We start from the raw sequence: 16,551 nt of genomic DNA on the forward strand, positions 1-16,551 counted from the left end.
AATAACATTTCAAAATATTGCTGTTTTTACTGTATTGTTAATTAAATAAATGCAGCCTTGGTAAATATAAGAGACTTCTTATAAAAACATTTTTTAAAAATCATACCGGCCCCAAACTTCTGATCCGTAGTGTACATTGGAGATATTTTGGAGATAAATGTGTGACATTGAGGCTAAACCATGGAAAACTGAACGTTTATTGGGGCTGTGTGGAACCTCATTTCAGAAATGATATTTACGCTAAACAACATTACACATGGGTATAAAATGTAAGATATGGATCACAACAATCATGTGTTATTTGGCTAGATCAGGTTGAGCATCTCCTTGCATATATGGCATTTCTAAAAGGTAATTTGTCATGTTTTTTTAACTGAGGAGATGGCATCAGTATGCTGCAGATGCATCATACGACTGCATGATTGAGGCCCATGTTTCAATATACTCTGTTGTGCCATTGTGCTACAATCATTTAGTAAAACCACATTTGGTTTCTTTTGCAGAGTTTATGTCTTTATAAATGGTTGCTATGAAATAATGGCAGCATTTGTTAGTGGATGTGAATGGCAGCAGTGGCGTCTGGAATGGTATTAGCCACCCTTGACATTTCAGTGCATCCTGTATAAAGTTGCACATTCTGCTTTGAGCACCACTGCTAATCGATCTCAACTGATTCCTGGAGCTTGAAGTCAGAGCTTGATGAAAGTCCTGTGATCCAACCACCTAATTAACCTAACAGCTGTGGCCATACAACACAGGTATCCTATATATTTTGAACTGATTAAAAATCTGCTTTTAAATTAGACCAAAATAAATAAATGCTAAGGCATACATCTATATATATATATATATATATATATATACACACACACACATATTGGTCAGAAATGTTCTTTGGCACAAATCAATAAGATTGTAATTTTAATGTAAAGTTTTCATTCCTTTTGGTGGCCATTCAGCTGTATATTTCCACATATAAAAGCCTGTTTTAAATGTGTGAGAAAAATATTAAGTGTACTATTGAGCAAACAACACCAACAAGTGGCTATTTTATTTTCATAATACTAAAGCAAAATGTTAAAACGTTGACAGCATAACTGAGATTGATATTTATAAATGTATTTTTTCCACAAAACTATATGAAGATCTGTATGTTTTTCTTACTGTTACTACTGTTAACCTTAAACTTTGAGTAACCTTAAACATCTCACATTGCTTACATGTTTTTAATTTCTTTTCACATCGGCCACGTGCCGCTGTAATGTGTGCTGCACCTCTGTCTTGCGTCTTCTCCACTTGCTCTCTGTCTCTAGTGAAAACAGGAGCGTGTAGAGCTTTGGGAGGGTCTGTGCCATGGAGGGACTCGGTGGGAGAACAGCAAAGACGCGCCCATTCAGATTCGAGGAGGTCATCGTGTGTCTCTCAGACAGCTCTCTGCGTCTGTGCTGCTCAGGGTGAACTTGCACAAGTATAAAACTGATCAGACTCAGCATCCTTTGCAAAAGACAGAAGACGGTTATGATTTTTTTTCCACAATGGTAGCATTAACAATTAACAGCAGAAAACCTTTTTTATTTTTATTGTGTGCTTACATATCTCCAAAGGCTTTTCTTGTAGAGGACAGTACAATTTTGAGTGTAAAAATCATGAAGATCTTAATCCCATGCCAGAGCCAGTATGCCACAGTCATAGCATTAGTGATCCGTTTCTGATATCTGCAAAACCACAAATCACAAGTGCTCATGAGCAGCATAAGAATGTTGCCTTTTAAAATATAACCTTGTAGGTCAGGGGTGTCCAAAGTCCAGCACGTGGGCCAATTGACCCTTCACAAAGAACCGCCCCCCTTTGTTACTGCTATGTATTAGGTTTATAGAGAATTTTATTTAAAATATTTATGTAGCCATGTATTAAGGGAATATAATGAACAGACCAAATTACAGACATTTTTGTCATGAGCTAGCTGTTTTGTGCATTTGTATTTATACTAAATAAATGTGTTTATAGACTAAATACCATGAAGCCATTCTATACCACAGAAACCAAATGTTTTTTTTTTTTATTATTATTATTATTTATTATTATTATTACCATGCTACAAAGGTGCCAAGTGTGGTTTTACCTTTGGTCATCATGATCTAAATGTATGATACTATGGAAGGCCAGTGTTTAATTTTTGTAGGGATTCTAGTACTCAGTAAGAATATTAAATTTTAACCTTTTAAAACAATGTTGTTAACATTTTTACAGATGTTGCGGCCACCCCTGTTTTAGGCTCTGTGTATTATTAATTTTTCGCTTTTCATTTTCACTTTTATGCATTTAAAGTAAACTAGTGATGTACCAAAATGGATTTTATATAACATTGTATTTAATATAATGTTTATTATGTTTTTTTTTAATTAGTTTGTTTAATTTTTTTTATGTTGTTTTAAATTGTAAATTGGGCTTATTTTATATTTAGGATATAATTATTTTACTACTCCAATTAATGGTAACTAGGGATGTGCTGGTGTAAAATTTTCCTGTTGCGATTAATTGCTAATGCTTTTATCACTTTAGGATATAATTATTTTACTACTCCAATTAATGGTAACTAGGGATGTGCTGCAAAAAAAGTGAACATAATACAGTATTATTTTAGGTTTGCAAAAAATAACTAGCCTATCGTTTTCTTATAACAGAAATAACTACAGAAGATATTAACATTTAAATACAAGTCTTAGTTCATGTTGCAACTTTTGATTTTCATGTTAATATTGGAATACCTAAGATTCCCTTTCAAGGGAACTTTGAACTAGGGGTCGCTATGCTAGAAGTGTCTCTTTTGAACCATGGTTTTTAACCTGAGGTGTTCCCTTCAAGGGAAACTTCAACGCATGTTAGCTCCCCATAGCGACCCCTAGAGGACGCAGTGTCTCGTACATTCGTAACCTGAGACGTTATGTTAACTAATGAATTAATTAATGTTAACTAATGAAGCCCTAATGTAAAGTGTGACTGAACAATAAAGTATCAAAACACTTTCAAACAATATCAAGGGCATGTTGTTAAAAAAAAAAAAAGTTTGAGAATTAATTTTCTATTAATTCTAAATATGTAAGTGTTTGGTGATGTGATGAATGAAAGCACATTCATCTGGATGGCGCGCACATTCACTCTCTGACAGCAGGTGGCGCTGAGCAGCAAAAATGCAGCTGTTACCCTGAAAACCCTGGAAACAAAGCAGCTGCGGGTGAACGCAGAGGTCTGTATTACTTACTATTGGAGAAAGTGTAACAGCTAACTTGGATCCACGTGTGCCTTAATAACCAATCACATTACAGCCTTGACGTCATTGCATTTCAGTCAGAGTTGAGCGAAACTCAGTCACCGTTTACGGATCCCATAGGAATGAATGAGAAGTACCGAAAGATGAATCCCACCTGTTGCAAAAAGTCAGTGACTTCTCTTATAAAACGGCATTTCTTTCGTGGTAAACTTTAAAAATAGTTAAATCCAAAAGTATTGTTTAGTGGAAAACATGTTGAAGATTAGCAGATAGGCTGCCGATTGATTAAGTGATAAGCCATTTAATCTAAAAAGCTGTTTATTCAGCGTAGTGAAGACTATCCTTCATTGACATCCATTAAAAAAAAAAAAAAAAAAAAAAAAAAAAAAAACGGCCTCTGGTCTCCTTTTCCACATACTGCCAGACCGCAAGCTTTACCCGTTACGCTTTTTCGGCTAATGGTTGCAGACTTGCCTTCTAGTATCTTTGTTCCAGCCTTAACCGGCAGCTGTATTGTTTATGGGGTTTCCAGGGTAACGGCTGCATTTCTGCTGTTTAGCGCCACCTGCTCTCAGAGAGTGAATGCGCTTTCATTCAGAGCATCTGTTTCACGCGCTCCGCCATGCGCTTCTCATATGTGCGTGATGTTTACATCAGAGAGCGCACACGTCTTTGACGCAGCATACAGCGGTGTTGTGCATTTTTTGTGGTTTGTGGGAAGTTTATGGGAAAAATGCATTTAAAATTCTGAATAATTTGTAATAAATAATTATTCTCTGTATTTTGAAGTAGCCCCACGATAACAATACCGTGCATGTTAATTACCATGATCTATTGGCACATGTCTAAAACACTTCAGAATAGGGAACACATATCCACTATGGCTGTAATAAACTTGTTTTCATATTCACATTAAATAATGAAGACAACAGATTAAGAATACAACAAATATGTAAATTTGCACATGTACTTAAGTTATCACCATCTACAGCGTTAACCAACAAGTTATTTTGTGACAATAAGACATGATACATACAGTACGTACAAAGTTGTACTGTTTCTTTCAACACCTTCTGATGTTCATTCATGTTTATTTTGTGACATTGAGATGATCGGTTCATGCACCATGCACATTAATTGTTTAAATTAAATTTAATGTTTACAGAATTTGAAAGCTGGGACTTTGTTTCACATCTATTTTCTGTTTAGGTTAGAACTGAAAATTCACTATCGGATGAATATTTTCAGTGCATTACTAAACATTTTCTGAAATAAACTATAATTAGATCAGTACCTGTCCCATAAGGTGGAGGCACTCCAGATTGGCAGTGTGAACAGTAAGAGCAGGTATGAGAGCGTCCACTGAGGTAAAGCGACATCCGAATTACTCACAGTCTCCAGCTGCCCCACCGTATTACACAGCATCACTAAAACACAGAATAGGAGACTTGTTCACTTCTGTTTTGAATCCTCCATTATCAGAAATGTAAACAGGACACTACAGTACCTTCCTGAACCTCTGCTGGTGAGTTCTTATGTACCGTCGGCTCTTGACGAGATGGACTCGCGGATGAACAAACCCCATTGACTGCAGGTTGTCCAGTGCAGTTTTGATGGGATTCCTCTTCCTCTGCACGATCAGTCTGTGTCAGCATCCAGTTATCTGAGCTCACCGAATCATCAGACGCATCAGACTCCTTTCTCTGTTGAGGATACAGCGGCAGTGCATCTGTCCAGGTGTGAGATACAGCACCGGTTAAAGTAAGTGGACAGAACTAAAACCTAAAGCGTTTTTTTTTTTAGCATCATTACTCCAGTCTTCAGTGTCACATGATCCTTCAGAAATCATTCTAATATTCTCCTCTGTTTAATTTCATGGACCTATCCAGCGTTTTTTTTATATATATATATATATATATATATATATATATATATATATATATATATATATATATATATATATATATATATATATATATATATATATATAGATTGGTGTGTCTGAACATTTCCAACACAAATAGAGCAAAAGACTCACAAGCATTTGTGCATCTCTACAGTTGTTTACATGAAAGGGTTTAAAGTATGTTTTAGTCCTCCATACGCTGACATTGTATGTACCACTCTTACCAAATGCAAAAAAATTAAGTGTACACATACTTATGAGTACTTCAACTTCAAATGTAAATGAATAATAATAATGCTATTAATAAAAATCTGATAAAAACTCACTGCTCTGCTGCAGGAAGTATACAGTATCTTGGTATCCACTGTAGAAAGCCCTCTTCAGAATCTGACAATCAACAATAAATCCAGTTAATAATGACAGAAACTTAGCTGCATCTTTTATTCACCCATATTACACTATATATATATATATATATATATATATATATATATATATATATATATATATATATATATATATATATATATAGTGTAATATGGGTGAATAAAAGATGCAGCTAAGTTTCTCAAAGTTGTAAATATTTGAGGAAATACTACTTCAGTCGGTTCATGTTTAATTGAATGTGATACCTACTGTTTCTTTGTAAATATTTGTTAAACATATCAGCAATTTCTGAGTGACAGAATTTTAATTATTAAACCACACACCTTTTTTTTAATGGGCCAAGAAAACGTTACACAATGTTCAAGCTCTTTGTTTCTATCTAGGTGGTCAGGTTTGTTTACTCTGAAAAAGAAAAAGCACCATAGACTTCTATGTGTCTGTGTCAGGACACAGTTACAGATCTCACCCTCCAGTCCCGAGGAAACAAGGCGTCCACCAGCCTGATGAAGTTAGTGACGGAGCACTGGAAGGACAGCTGCTGGATGATTGCATCACACAGGATGATGGAGGTGTCGCACGGACAGATGTCCATGTTTCCAGCAAACGCAGAGATGGTGAGGGTGGGAGAGGAATCCTCGAAGGGCTGGATGTTTGTGAAACCTCCATCCATATAGTGCTGGGAATATACAGGGGTGTTGTGTTTATAGCTTATTCTGGGCTTTCTGTTGGTTTAGTGTGTTTCTGTAGTTTTTAGGCACTTTTACTCACCTCACCTTTATACTGCGGTGGGATCACTCCAGAGTATACAGGGACAAAACAGCTACACAAAAGTGCCTTAAAGAGGATGTAACCAGGCCATTTAAAGAAAAAGTGAAAGAGAAAGAAAAAAAAAACTGAGTTTGACCTTCATTACAAACATGATTTCGTCAGCAACAAATAAGCCCAAGTGTTGAATTTGACTTAGTTCTTCCTCTTTCTCGAAAGGAAGGGCTGCATGGGTTCAGAATTTTCTAAAAAACCCTGATTTCATACAGTAGATATTACCAGGATGTGCAATATCTTGCTTCTGCTTTCTAGAGTTTCGATGCCTTTTAATTCAAACTGATAAAGTTTGAGCATTCTTTAATAAAGGAAGGTTATTGTGTTTATTTAGTAGTTTCCATAATCTAAAGTGAGCACTATTTACTTCTAATGAATCATTAATGACTCCTTTTCTTAACAAGTTAGTAACAAAGGATAAAACATCCGACTTTTTGCAGATGAGCTAATTAAACAATAATCATTTGTTTGTACATATGTATTAACAATTCAGAGACAAAAGTTTATAAACTATGAATTAACTACAATAGACTGCAAATGAATTATAAGTGCTTTGGTACTGTATATGTCACTCTGAATGAACATCATAATGCTTACTCCAATAAGCTCATCACTGGAATTAAATTCTGACACGATGACGTTTTTTGCATCAGAGATGCGAGTCATGGAGATGTGCAGACGGCCACTGGCCAGAGTGTGTGCATTATCAGGCAGACAGCGCCGCAGTGTGACTTCCAGCCACTGGAAAATATCCACCGCGGGACTGAGAAGACCGAGAGGATGCTGTTTGGTAAATCGCGCAAACTCCAAAAGCTGGTCTCGAACACGTCCTATGAGAAGAAAGAGTGGATTTAATGACTACTGACTCAATTATAAGTCATGATTCTTTTATCCAAGTGACTTACAGCACATTACAGGTTTTTTTTTTTTCAACTGCTTACAAAACTGTGCCTCTTTTTTTCCAAAACTTTCAAACACTGAGTCAAAGGCTTAGAACTGGAGTATGGTTTTGCAGATTTGGTGTGTTGTTCTGGTTTTCAGAAATCCTGTGACAAGTAAAGATTTTGTGTGTAAGCAGTTGAAAAGAACTAAACCCAGTGCCAATCTGGTCCTGTTGAATTGGAATTTGAACCTACAACCTTTACAGTAGGTAAAATACTAAGTCTTAGTCGTCAGTGAAAGTTATGAATATAGAAAGATCTCAGATTACCTAGACTGGAGCCACAGACGACCGCTGCAGCGACGAGGGAACCAGCAGAGGCGCCGTAGACCCTCGGAGCTCCCTGCAGGATCCAGGCTGCGTTATCCAAAAGACTCTGCGCAGCACCAAGCTGGTATGTTGCTAGAAAGCCAGAACCACCGAAAGATACAGAGAGGTTCTCATTTTGAGACAAAATGCACAACGGTGATGACATGACTAGAATAATCTCAGATGGTACGAGTTCTTCAACTAACTTTGAACTAACTTTGAATGTGAAGCATCAGCGCAACATATTAAAACAGACGGTCATGGTGTTGTTAAAGCAAAAAGATTTTTTACAAAACCACAGATGTCCCTCCTTCCCCTCTGGGACACTGTGAATGATGTGAACCCACCGAGGAGATCCCATCCTCAAATCAATTCCTCACTTCATGATGTCTAATGTAGGTCTATTATATTTGTGTCTACGCACTTTCAGAGGCTATCAGAGGTAAATGTATGTTTGTTGTCCTTAGAGCAGTCATATGCTTGGCATTTAGTCTTAAACTGAGCACAGTCATGAGAGATTAGCTAAACCGATCATCGATTTCAAGCACACACACCAGCAGGAAAAACTAAACCTAGAAGAGCTATGAATCACTAAAACTAAAAGTTATTAACTTCCTCTTCTAAAAGTTGTTATATAAAATAATTGTGAATGTACCTACCATTCACATAGTTAGGGTTGATTTACCGTCAGTAATAAGCCAGTGATGTGTCACTTCCCCCAGCTGAACGGATTGCTTCAAGCTGATTTTCAACAGTTTTGATTCAAAGGCCCCATTGGTCACAACAATATTCAAAGGTCCCATGACTTCTTTTCCAGTTGATCATGATTAACCAGATGAGGATTAAGTTTTTTTTAAAAAAAGAAGCTATAAACTATTTTATTTTATTTTATTTTATTTTTTTCCAGGTCTAGGAATCAAACTTTTATAAACTTATATATAGGTTTTACAAGAAAGTGGTTCTTAAAGGTAAATTAAAAAAAGAAATATATTAATTGTTAGTTGATTGCTTTCTTTTAATAGCTGTTTTGTCTTCAAGTACTTTAAATAATTTTAAGTCATTTTTAAATTTGCTGACGCCTCAAAGAGGCTCCTATGTCCATGATATTTCATTGCATTGACCCGCTAATCAACATATTTCTAATTATTATTCATTTAGATTTTATTAGATAAAATGAAATATTTATACTTAATAAACAATAATTTGTCATACAGGAATATTTACTGTGAGAAAACTACAAAAAGTACTGAAAGAAATTATCAAATAAAATGTGATCAAATATAAAATCTATACTTTTCAACCTAAAAAAGAGTCTTATTTGTCAGCTCCCTTTAAACAGTTAATAGTTGATTAATGAATTCACAGATTTAATCTTGTAGATTATTAATGGTATTTGATTAATAGTATAAATCAACCATGTGATACAGTAATGCAGTGCAGTTCACAAATCTGTAAAAAATAACAACGCACAGTTTTACAACCTGAGAGAAAATGTCAACTCTAATAATCAACTATGAGAATCAATCAGAATTGTTGTGTTGAGAAATTAGTGTCGCTTAGCTTTTAGCACATAATAACAGCAAACAACTGCACATTACTATCCCGAGTCACAACCATGTGGTCTGAGCGTCTCCTAAAATATTACTGAGTCCTGTGGAACCTCTGGGATATCAGCCATCTCTGGTGCTTCTGATGGCTTTTCACATCGTGCTGCATTGGACGTTTACTCTGACAGAAGATCAGCTCTGGGTTTCCCGTTCTAAAAAGTCAGGATAATGAATTACTAAGGCTGATCCTGCATCAGAATGAGTGTTATGGGATTGGTGATATGCTGAAGTTGTGTTCAGAGCTGGGGCTCATGGTAGTAGGAGTCGATACAGGTGATACTTCCAGAGCGTCTTCTCTGTAGTCAGGAGATGCAGGACTGTCAGGAGACTCTGACGGTTCTGTGCGGTCTGATCTGCCTTGCATGATTTCCTCAGGGGTCTTCAGAAACCTGCAGCACAGAGGGAGCGTTTGAAAACATCTATTTGAGATCACAATGCCCAGTTTTACAATATGAACAGTTTTAGCGCCCCCTTGTGTGACTCCTTGTTAATGAAAAAGAATGTCTGTTTTCAAAAATGTTGCTTCAGACTTTATCACCTATGGCCATGAATGATGAAGCACTATTTAATGTGATGTTATAATGTGTGTGTGTGTGCGTGTGTAAGGACTACTGAAGTTGCAGTTTAGTATATTTGCAATATATTCATTTTAAAAATAATATTGAAAACCTTACAGTTAAAATTATAATCAAGTATTTGACATGTGCTTTACGATGTTGTCTGAAGCAAAATAAGAAAATTGATTTAAAATGTACTTTAAAGTAAAATGTTTGACAATATTACAAACTGTGCTTTTGTAAAATTGTATTTAAGTGTGTTAACATAATCAGGGCTGCGTTTCTCGATAACGATTGAGCTTAGCGCTTAAGAGTGCTGTCTACGAGTCATTTTATGAAAGTTCGTTATTGTTTCATGTGCGTTTCCCAAAAATGCACTAAACACAATCACACGTAGCCCTGCTTTGAGTGCTACTTAGGAGTCACTATGCGTTTGTCCAGTGCTGAAATGTCAGTTTTATAAAATGGCTCGTATTTGTAGCTCGTTTATCGAAATGTTAATATAATGCTGCGTTCCAGACAACTTGAATATAATATAATATAATAATAGTTATAAGTATAATATTAATCTACTATATATAATAATATATATATATATAATAGCATATAATATCTGTTGAGACATTATTTCCGGGTTCAATTTCCCAGTCTTTGAAGCTTATTTCATACATTACTTATTTTGTTATTATTATTATTTTTGTTTGTTATTGTTCTGTCATTTAATTTAGATGTGTATTTCTATTTTTTTTGTATTTCTATCTATTTCTTTTTATTTTCTGCCCTTTTGATTTATTTCATTTCTAAATTAATTTAAAAAAAAAAAAAAAAAAGAGTAATAAAGTGTACAATAAAGTACAATCAAAAGCTTTAATTACAATCACATTACAGTTGAATAAAGTGTAATCTGACGATTGTCCTGCAGGTGACCTCATAATTTTGTCTTCTTACGATGCACTTAGGGATTTACCATTACTCCAGGGCACTCGTAGATCTACGAACATTTTCAAGTACTACTTAAGTTACAATGGTTTTGGGTCCGCAAGTCTAAGATGATTCGTGCAATCGTTTTTACGATCAAATTAAGCTTACAATCCCTTTAGGAAATGCAGCCCAGGACAGTGTACTCCAGTGATGCCAAGTTTACGGTTTTCCAACAGAACTGGGTTACTTTAACACTGTTGTTTTTCATGTCCGTGGGTTGAAGCGACCCCAATAACATGATATGTTATTATTCGGAATCCGATTTTTGGGTGGGTTTTGTTGTGCAAACCTGGCAACCCTGGTGAACTCTCTTTAAGTACAATTACCAGCCTTTTATTTGATTTCCGGTAAAATATTTATTGCTAGAACTGTTTTTTATTATTATTCTTTTAAAATTTAAATACACTAAAATGGACTTTCATTATAATTAAGTTCATTTTTTATCAAAGGGTACATCTCATTTACCATAATTAAATGGCATTATACAGGAATTATATCGCCGTCACCAGCGACTAATGAAAGAAAAACAAAACCACTTGACTACTACATTTGAGTACAAAAAAATACAAATATACATTAAATGCTTTCCGAAAGCCTCCACTCACCGGAAGAGCAGCCTCTGGCCTGTCTCTTTCTTGATAATGTTGAGCTTGTAGTAATGACGTAATGCTCTGGACATTTTCTCATAGGTCATATTGGCCCTGTTCTGTAATAACAAACAAACAGACCCAATTATTATCAGTCACACTTAAAGCAATGAAGAAGTGAGCTGGTCTCGTCTGCTGCAGTACTTTGTGGTTGCCCCAGAGTCGTGCCAGTCCGTTGGGATCCACCACTCTGAAGATCATGGCGTCCGGATCCTCCCAGCGAATGAAGGCCTCATACCTGCTGTCCGACAGCAGCTGGTACACATAGTCCCATAAGAGTTTGCAGTCTAACGAAAAGATGGAATAGTAACAGGCATTTGTCTTTATGATTTTTGACATACAGTAAATTTAAACAACGTCTGATAACATTTTCCATGTTAATGCCAGTTTACAGTGTCTGAAGCAACATGCATGAGCACCTGCGATCTTTCCATTGGCCTCAGAGGTTTGTGTGGTGTTTGCAGGTCTTGTGGGTTTATTGGACAGGTTGAGAGGCTCATTTGTACAGTAAACATTTACTGGTTGTCTGGTTTTGTCTGGAGATGCCTGTTGATTTTTTTCCTTGGGAGAATGTGAAATCTCTGCAAAATATGAAATTAAAGAAGAGCTATTAAATCTATTAAATCGGTCAGGAAGCCAGGATGCTCTAGGAGCCGCAGAACACTTGCAAAAAGTTTTCTACACTTCCATTTTAACATTCTATTATAAAAATTTGGATGGATTTTTTTATGGAGCCCCAGGCATATGACATGCTGAAGAAGGAAAATAGATATCGTGGCCAGTAATTTGTTTCCATGACTTTGTATCCATGTTGTCAACAATCATGGCCAGGTTTGTCCTCTCATTTTAAGTAAATTGTGGCGATATTTTAGTCATTTGTAAAACTAGGGAATTCATTAAATCATGAGATCAAATTCTTAATTCATGTCTACAAAATCTTCCATATTTCATGTGAGGGGCTTGAAAATAAAATATTTTTACTTTTTATTAAATACAAAAAAAAAAAGGCCTGAAAAAGATGAACCCCTGAAGACTTGCAAAATAAACATCCTCAGGAATGTCCACATCTTCATAGCTGCATCTAACCTTGAATAGGTCTTCCAAAAATGAAATTTTGCTGAAGATTTACTCATCCTCAGGCCATCTAAGGTGTAGATGAGTTTGTTTGTTCAACAGAACAGATTTCGAGATATGTAGCATTTACATCAATTGATCATCAATGGATCCTCTGCAGTGAATGGGTGCCGTCAGAATTCCATGTCGTCTCACGTCAAAATCCACTGACATATTTTGTTTTTAAATGGTGCTTGATCTGTGCATATTTTATATTTCGAGTCAGACATACTATGCCATATTACAGATAGAGGACTTGTATTTAAACAAGTGAAAATTTTAGGTTAAAAACATCTTAACAGAAAGCTACAGAGTTTTAAGTTAAAATGTTTCCATGGATTTATTTCTTACAAACATGCAGCTTTTCTCTTCACAGGACATTAATTGATGGACTGGAGTGGTGTGGATCACTTGTGGATCTTTGTGATGTTTTTATCAGCTGTTTAGACTCTCATTCTGACGGCACCCATTCACTGCAGCGCATCCATTGCTGAGCAAATGACATACAGTAATGCTACATTTCTCCAAATCTGTTCCAATGAATAGACAATCTTATATATATTTTGAATGGCCTGAGAGTTAATACATTTTCAGAAAGTTTTGGGGGGGGGGGGGTTTAGGTCTATCCCCAGGGCTTTGATTTCATGACTTTCTCTGGTCAATAAAGATGGTTTAAGCCCTGACCTATGTGCATGCCATGTGAATGCTCAGGGTCAGCAGACAGAGGTTTCTTCTCCTGGCTCTGATCTGTGCTGCATCCAGCTGTTAACACCCAGGACTTTGTATTTACTGGACAAACAGGAACATGTGTGTTAGAGGAAACATAAGGACCTGCAAGACAACTTATCAAATGCTATTTATTAATCGCAAAACAATTCATTTTATTCATAACATTATATGGAAAGAGGGCAAATATGAAAGTAATGTATTGCGTACTAGTGTTTGAATGGAGGTAGGTCTAACTTAGCCACACCTATTGGCAACAGCTCTAGCTGCTTTACAACCAGGAAATTCCCTCCTGAATAAATAAATGGGTGTTATTTAACCCCATGAAGCAGATCAGTGTGCTTCCCGTCAGTATCAGTTATAAAAGACTTGCTATAAAATACTGATATAAAGTGTTCAGTAAGTATGATATGCAAAATGTTGTCCTTTACAAGGACTTCACAGCATGCTGGAGCAAAAACAGTGGCTCGGTTCCTTCAGCTGTGTGTTTGTTACAAGCTTCAGCAAGCCATTTCATTTATTCTCTGACAACTGTTCAAACAGGAAGTCAGACATTTATCAAAATGCCCATAATAAAGGAACAAGGAAAAGTCCGCTCAGCTTTTAACTTAAAAAGGCTCTAAAATTCTGTCAATTTAAACCTAAATAACCAAGCGAATAATTGTATAAAAATATGCAAGCGATCAAATAATACATGCATGGCTGTTTAAAATAGATGCATTTGATTGCATTTAAGACTTTAGCTGAACACTTCCAATTTTATGGATAATAGATTATTATGAACAGCCCTGTCAAATCACCTGTCGTCCCGTGCGAGTCGGGCGTCTGTTGTGACTGTGTGTTGGAGCTGGACAGCGGGCTGAAGATCGCACATCTCCTCTGCTGCTTCACATGTTGAAGGAGTTCATACAGAACATCACCTGTTCACAGCAGTTGCCATTCACAGTGCACAGTTATCACGAAAGCTATGAACAAATCTGATGACTAGAATTAATTTCAGTATCACACACCAGAGCTGGGACAGCGAAGACGGAAGTCCTCTTTGGTGAGGAGACAAAGTGCCTTTCCGTTCATCTCAAATTTTTGGTGGTCCGCACGTCGCAGAGAATATTCCCTCTGAGCCCAGCGCAGCCAGAGATTCACGTCCTCTTTATCCCACAAAGATGGATTGATCCCTTACATTACAACCATAAAACAGTGTTAGTTCACCCAAAAATGAAAACACTGCCAGCATTTATTAATCCTCGTCATTCCAAATTTGTATGAATTCATTTATTTTATGCTCATTTTATGGGCATTTTGAAGAATAATGATTAAGCTGCAATGGACATGGCTACATAAAAACACCATCCAAGCACGGAAATGCTTGATTTCCTATATTTTGTGTCAAATTAATCCCTTTTTATAGCAAAATTTTGGTCATAATTTGGTGAACATCATCGCCTTTGGATGTGCATTTGCGCATATTCAGAACTGATGAGATGTAAAACTGATGTGATGCACTCATGCATATTCAAAACTGATGTGATGTAAAACTGATCTGATGCACTCATGCATATTCAAAACTGATGTGATGTAATGCAGGCACAAGGTTTGAATATTTGCAAGTGTCATAGTAGGTTTTGACTGAATAATGTCTGTCTATTCCTCTCACAAAACTTTATATGGCTTTGGACTATAAGAAGACTTATGTGCAAATATCTGTCATGGTGCTATTTGTCATTTGAAGCCTTGTAGCTGGTGGTCACAATGTGGAAAAGTGTAAACATCTGTTTTGTGTTCTGTAGAGGAAGTCATGTTTGAAAGGGTATAATGTTGAGAACATTTGTTCTTTAATACACTTCGTTGTTATGATCTTTAAGCTGTTCATGTAAATATGTTATGTGGGAACATACGTAGTCTTCCAGGTAGCTTGCAGAGTTCATCAGGCCCCATCTCGTACCCAGAGGGAGGTTCGTTCTGAGGGGCGCGCAAAACCTGAGAGCAAACTGGGGGTTCGTTCCCATTACAGCTCTGTTGAAGCGGAAGGGAAAGCGGAAAGAAACATTTACTGCAATAAAAATCTAATAAATCCCAAATCCATGTTTTCAGTGATGTATAATAAAGCATTTATATGAATGAATCAAAAACAAAGTGAGATCTCAATACACAGTGCAAAAGTGAAAGTAAATTTGAGACACACACCAGTTTTTATTTTCAGTTTTGCACTGTCGCCTAAATTTTTAATAAAGTAAATTTGTATAAAAAACTACATTAATATTTAACGTTTTTGTGACATTTGAGAGGGTTTACAAAATAAAGAAAAATTTTTTTTAAAAAAAAGTTGATTATAATCTTGCTAATGCTCAAGTGAGTAGTCTGAGTCGATTTTCATGTGATTGCAGCATTTTTCTTTGTTTTGTGGCACTAATTTGTGGCATTGACTTCTATTTCAAAGTGATTTGATTTACTGCAGACTTCTATTATCTGGTGGTGAGTGAGTGCTGCGTCTATCTCGGATCTTACCTTTATCAAAGGTGGCGGTGAGGAGGCGTCACTCATGTTCTGTAACCTTCGAGACTTCACAAACTCAGAAATAGTCGCTACAGTATCAATACCTGATTACTGTATCAATAGCTGATCGATATATATACCAAATACAGCATGTGGTGTCGCGTAAAGTCGCAGTCTCGCACAGCAGAGTTTGTGTTTTCTTGAGCGAATCGCTGCAATATTCAGAATCCTTCCGGGAAATGAAAGCGAAAGAGAGCGGATCTGCCAGGGGCTGTGTGCACATGAATCTCGCAGACACTGGCTTGAGTTTCAGGTAACCAATCTGGTATTTCCTGAAAGCCCAGAGAGATTCAGTGTGTGTGAATTAGGCACAAGTGGTAAAACTTTAAAAGTGCAGTAAGAGCGAAACTCTATGAACAACGAAGCAAATTAACAAAATACTGTAGGTTACAGTAGAAGCTCTAGATATATAGATATCTATATATATATATATAATATATCTCTATATATATATATATATATTATATATATAATAAATAAACAAATAAAAAGAAAGCAAGAAAGAAATATTAGGCTGCTATTCTGCATTTATTCTTATCCAGGTGGCGAGCTCTAAAGCATTTCTGTCAACAATTTTCCGTTGAGGCGCGTATATGTCATAATATCACAAAATGATATATTATATTATATTATATTATATTATATTATACATAAACACACACACACACGCACGCACACACACTGTAAAAAATGTGGAGTAGGATTTACTTGAAAAATCTTTGCAAATTTTTTTCA

General features: G+C 36.1%; 2 protein-coding genes across 2 annotated transcripts; both read right to left on the minus strand.

The window, feature by feature from the left end:
* Positions 1-1,015: 1,015 nt before the first annotated feature.
* LOC109062493 (1-acylglycerol-3-phosphate O-acyltransferase Pnpla3-like) lies at positions 1,016-8,379 on the minus strand. The gene is made up of 9 exons (XM_042751125.1): positions 7,594-8,379; positions 6,981-7,213; positions 6,333-6,398; positions 6,031-6,240; positions 5,504-5,564; positions 4,779-5,000; positions 4,566-4,698; positions 1,593-1,715; positions 1,016-1,494 (listed from the first exon to the last, which is right to left on the minus strand). The coding sequence occupies exons 1-9, from the start codon at positions 7,796-7,798 to the stop codon at positions 1,227-1,229; spliced, it is 1,521 nt and encodes a 506-aa protein (XP_042607059.1). The 5' UTR covers positions 7,799-8,379; the 3' UTR covers positions 1,016-1,226.
* Positions 8,380-8,553: 174 nt separating this feature from the next.
* On the minus strand, positions 8,554-16,039 carry LOC109062236 (transcription factor ETV6-like). Its single transcript, XM_042750964.1, has 9 exons — positions 15,770-16,039; positions 15,159-15,286; positions 14,274-14,438; positions 14,064-14,183; positions 13,222-13,326; positions 11,844-12,005; positions 11,569-11,711; positions 11,383-11,483; positions 8,554-9,628 (listed from the first exon to the last, which is right to left on the minus strand). The coding sequence occupies exons 1-9, from the start codon at positions 15,802-15,804 to the stop codon at positions 9,445-9,447; spliced, it is 1,143 nt and encodes a 380-aa protein (XP_042606898.1). The 5' UTR covers positions 15,805-16,039; the 3' UTR covers positions 8,554-9,444.
* Between the last annotated feature and the right edge of the window lie 512 nt (positions 16,040-16,551).

Source organism: Cyprinus carpio, chromosome B23 (genome assembly GCF_018340385.1).
Source record: "Cyprinus carpio isolate SPL01 chromosome B23, ASM1834038v1, whole genome shotgun sequence".
Classification (NCBI taxonomy): domain Eukaryota; kingdom Metazoa; phylum Chordata; class Actinopteri; order Cypriniformes; family Cyprinidae; genus Cyprinus; species Cyprinus carpio.

Bases quoted from the DNA above. Each gene is read 5' to 3' on its own strand.
- LOC109062236 (XM_042750964.1), bottom strand. From the start codon at position 15,804: ATGAGTGACGCCTCCTCACCGCCACCTTTGATAAA. The intron at 15,287-15,769 runs GGTAAGATCCGA...GCTTTCCCTTCC, and splicing joins TCACCGCCACCTTTGATAAA to GCTTCAACAGAGCTGTAATG. The intron at 11,712-11,843 runs GTGCTCATGCAT...TCTTTTCGTTAG, and splicing joins GGCCAATGGAAAGATCGCAG to ACTGCAAACTCTTATGGGAC.
- LOC109062493 (XM_042751125.1), bottom strand. From the start codon at position 7,798: ATGTCATCACCGTTGTGCATTTTGTCTCAAAATGAGAACCTCTCTGTA. The intron at 6,399-6,980 runs GTAAGCATTATG...ATCCTCTTTAAG, and splicing joins CCAGTGATGAGCTTATTGGA to GCACTTTTGTGTAGCTGTTT. The intron at 5,001-5,503 runs GTGAGTTTTTAT...ACACCTGGACAG, and splicing joins ATACTTCCTGCAGCAGAGCA to ATGCACTGCCGCTGTATCCT.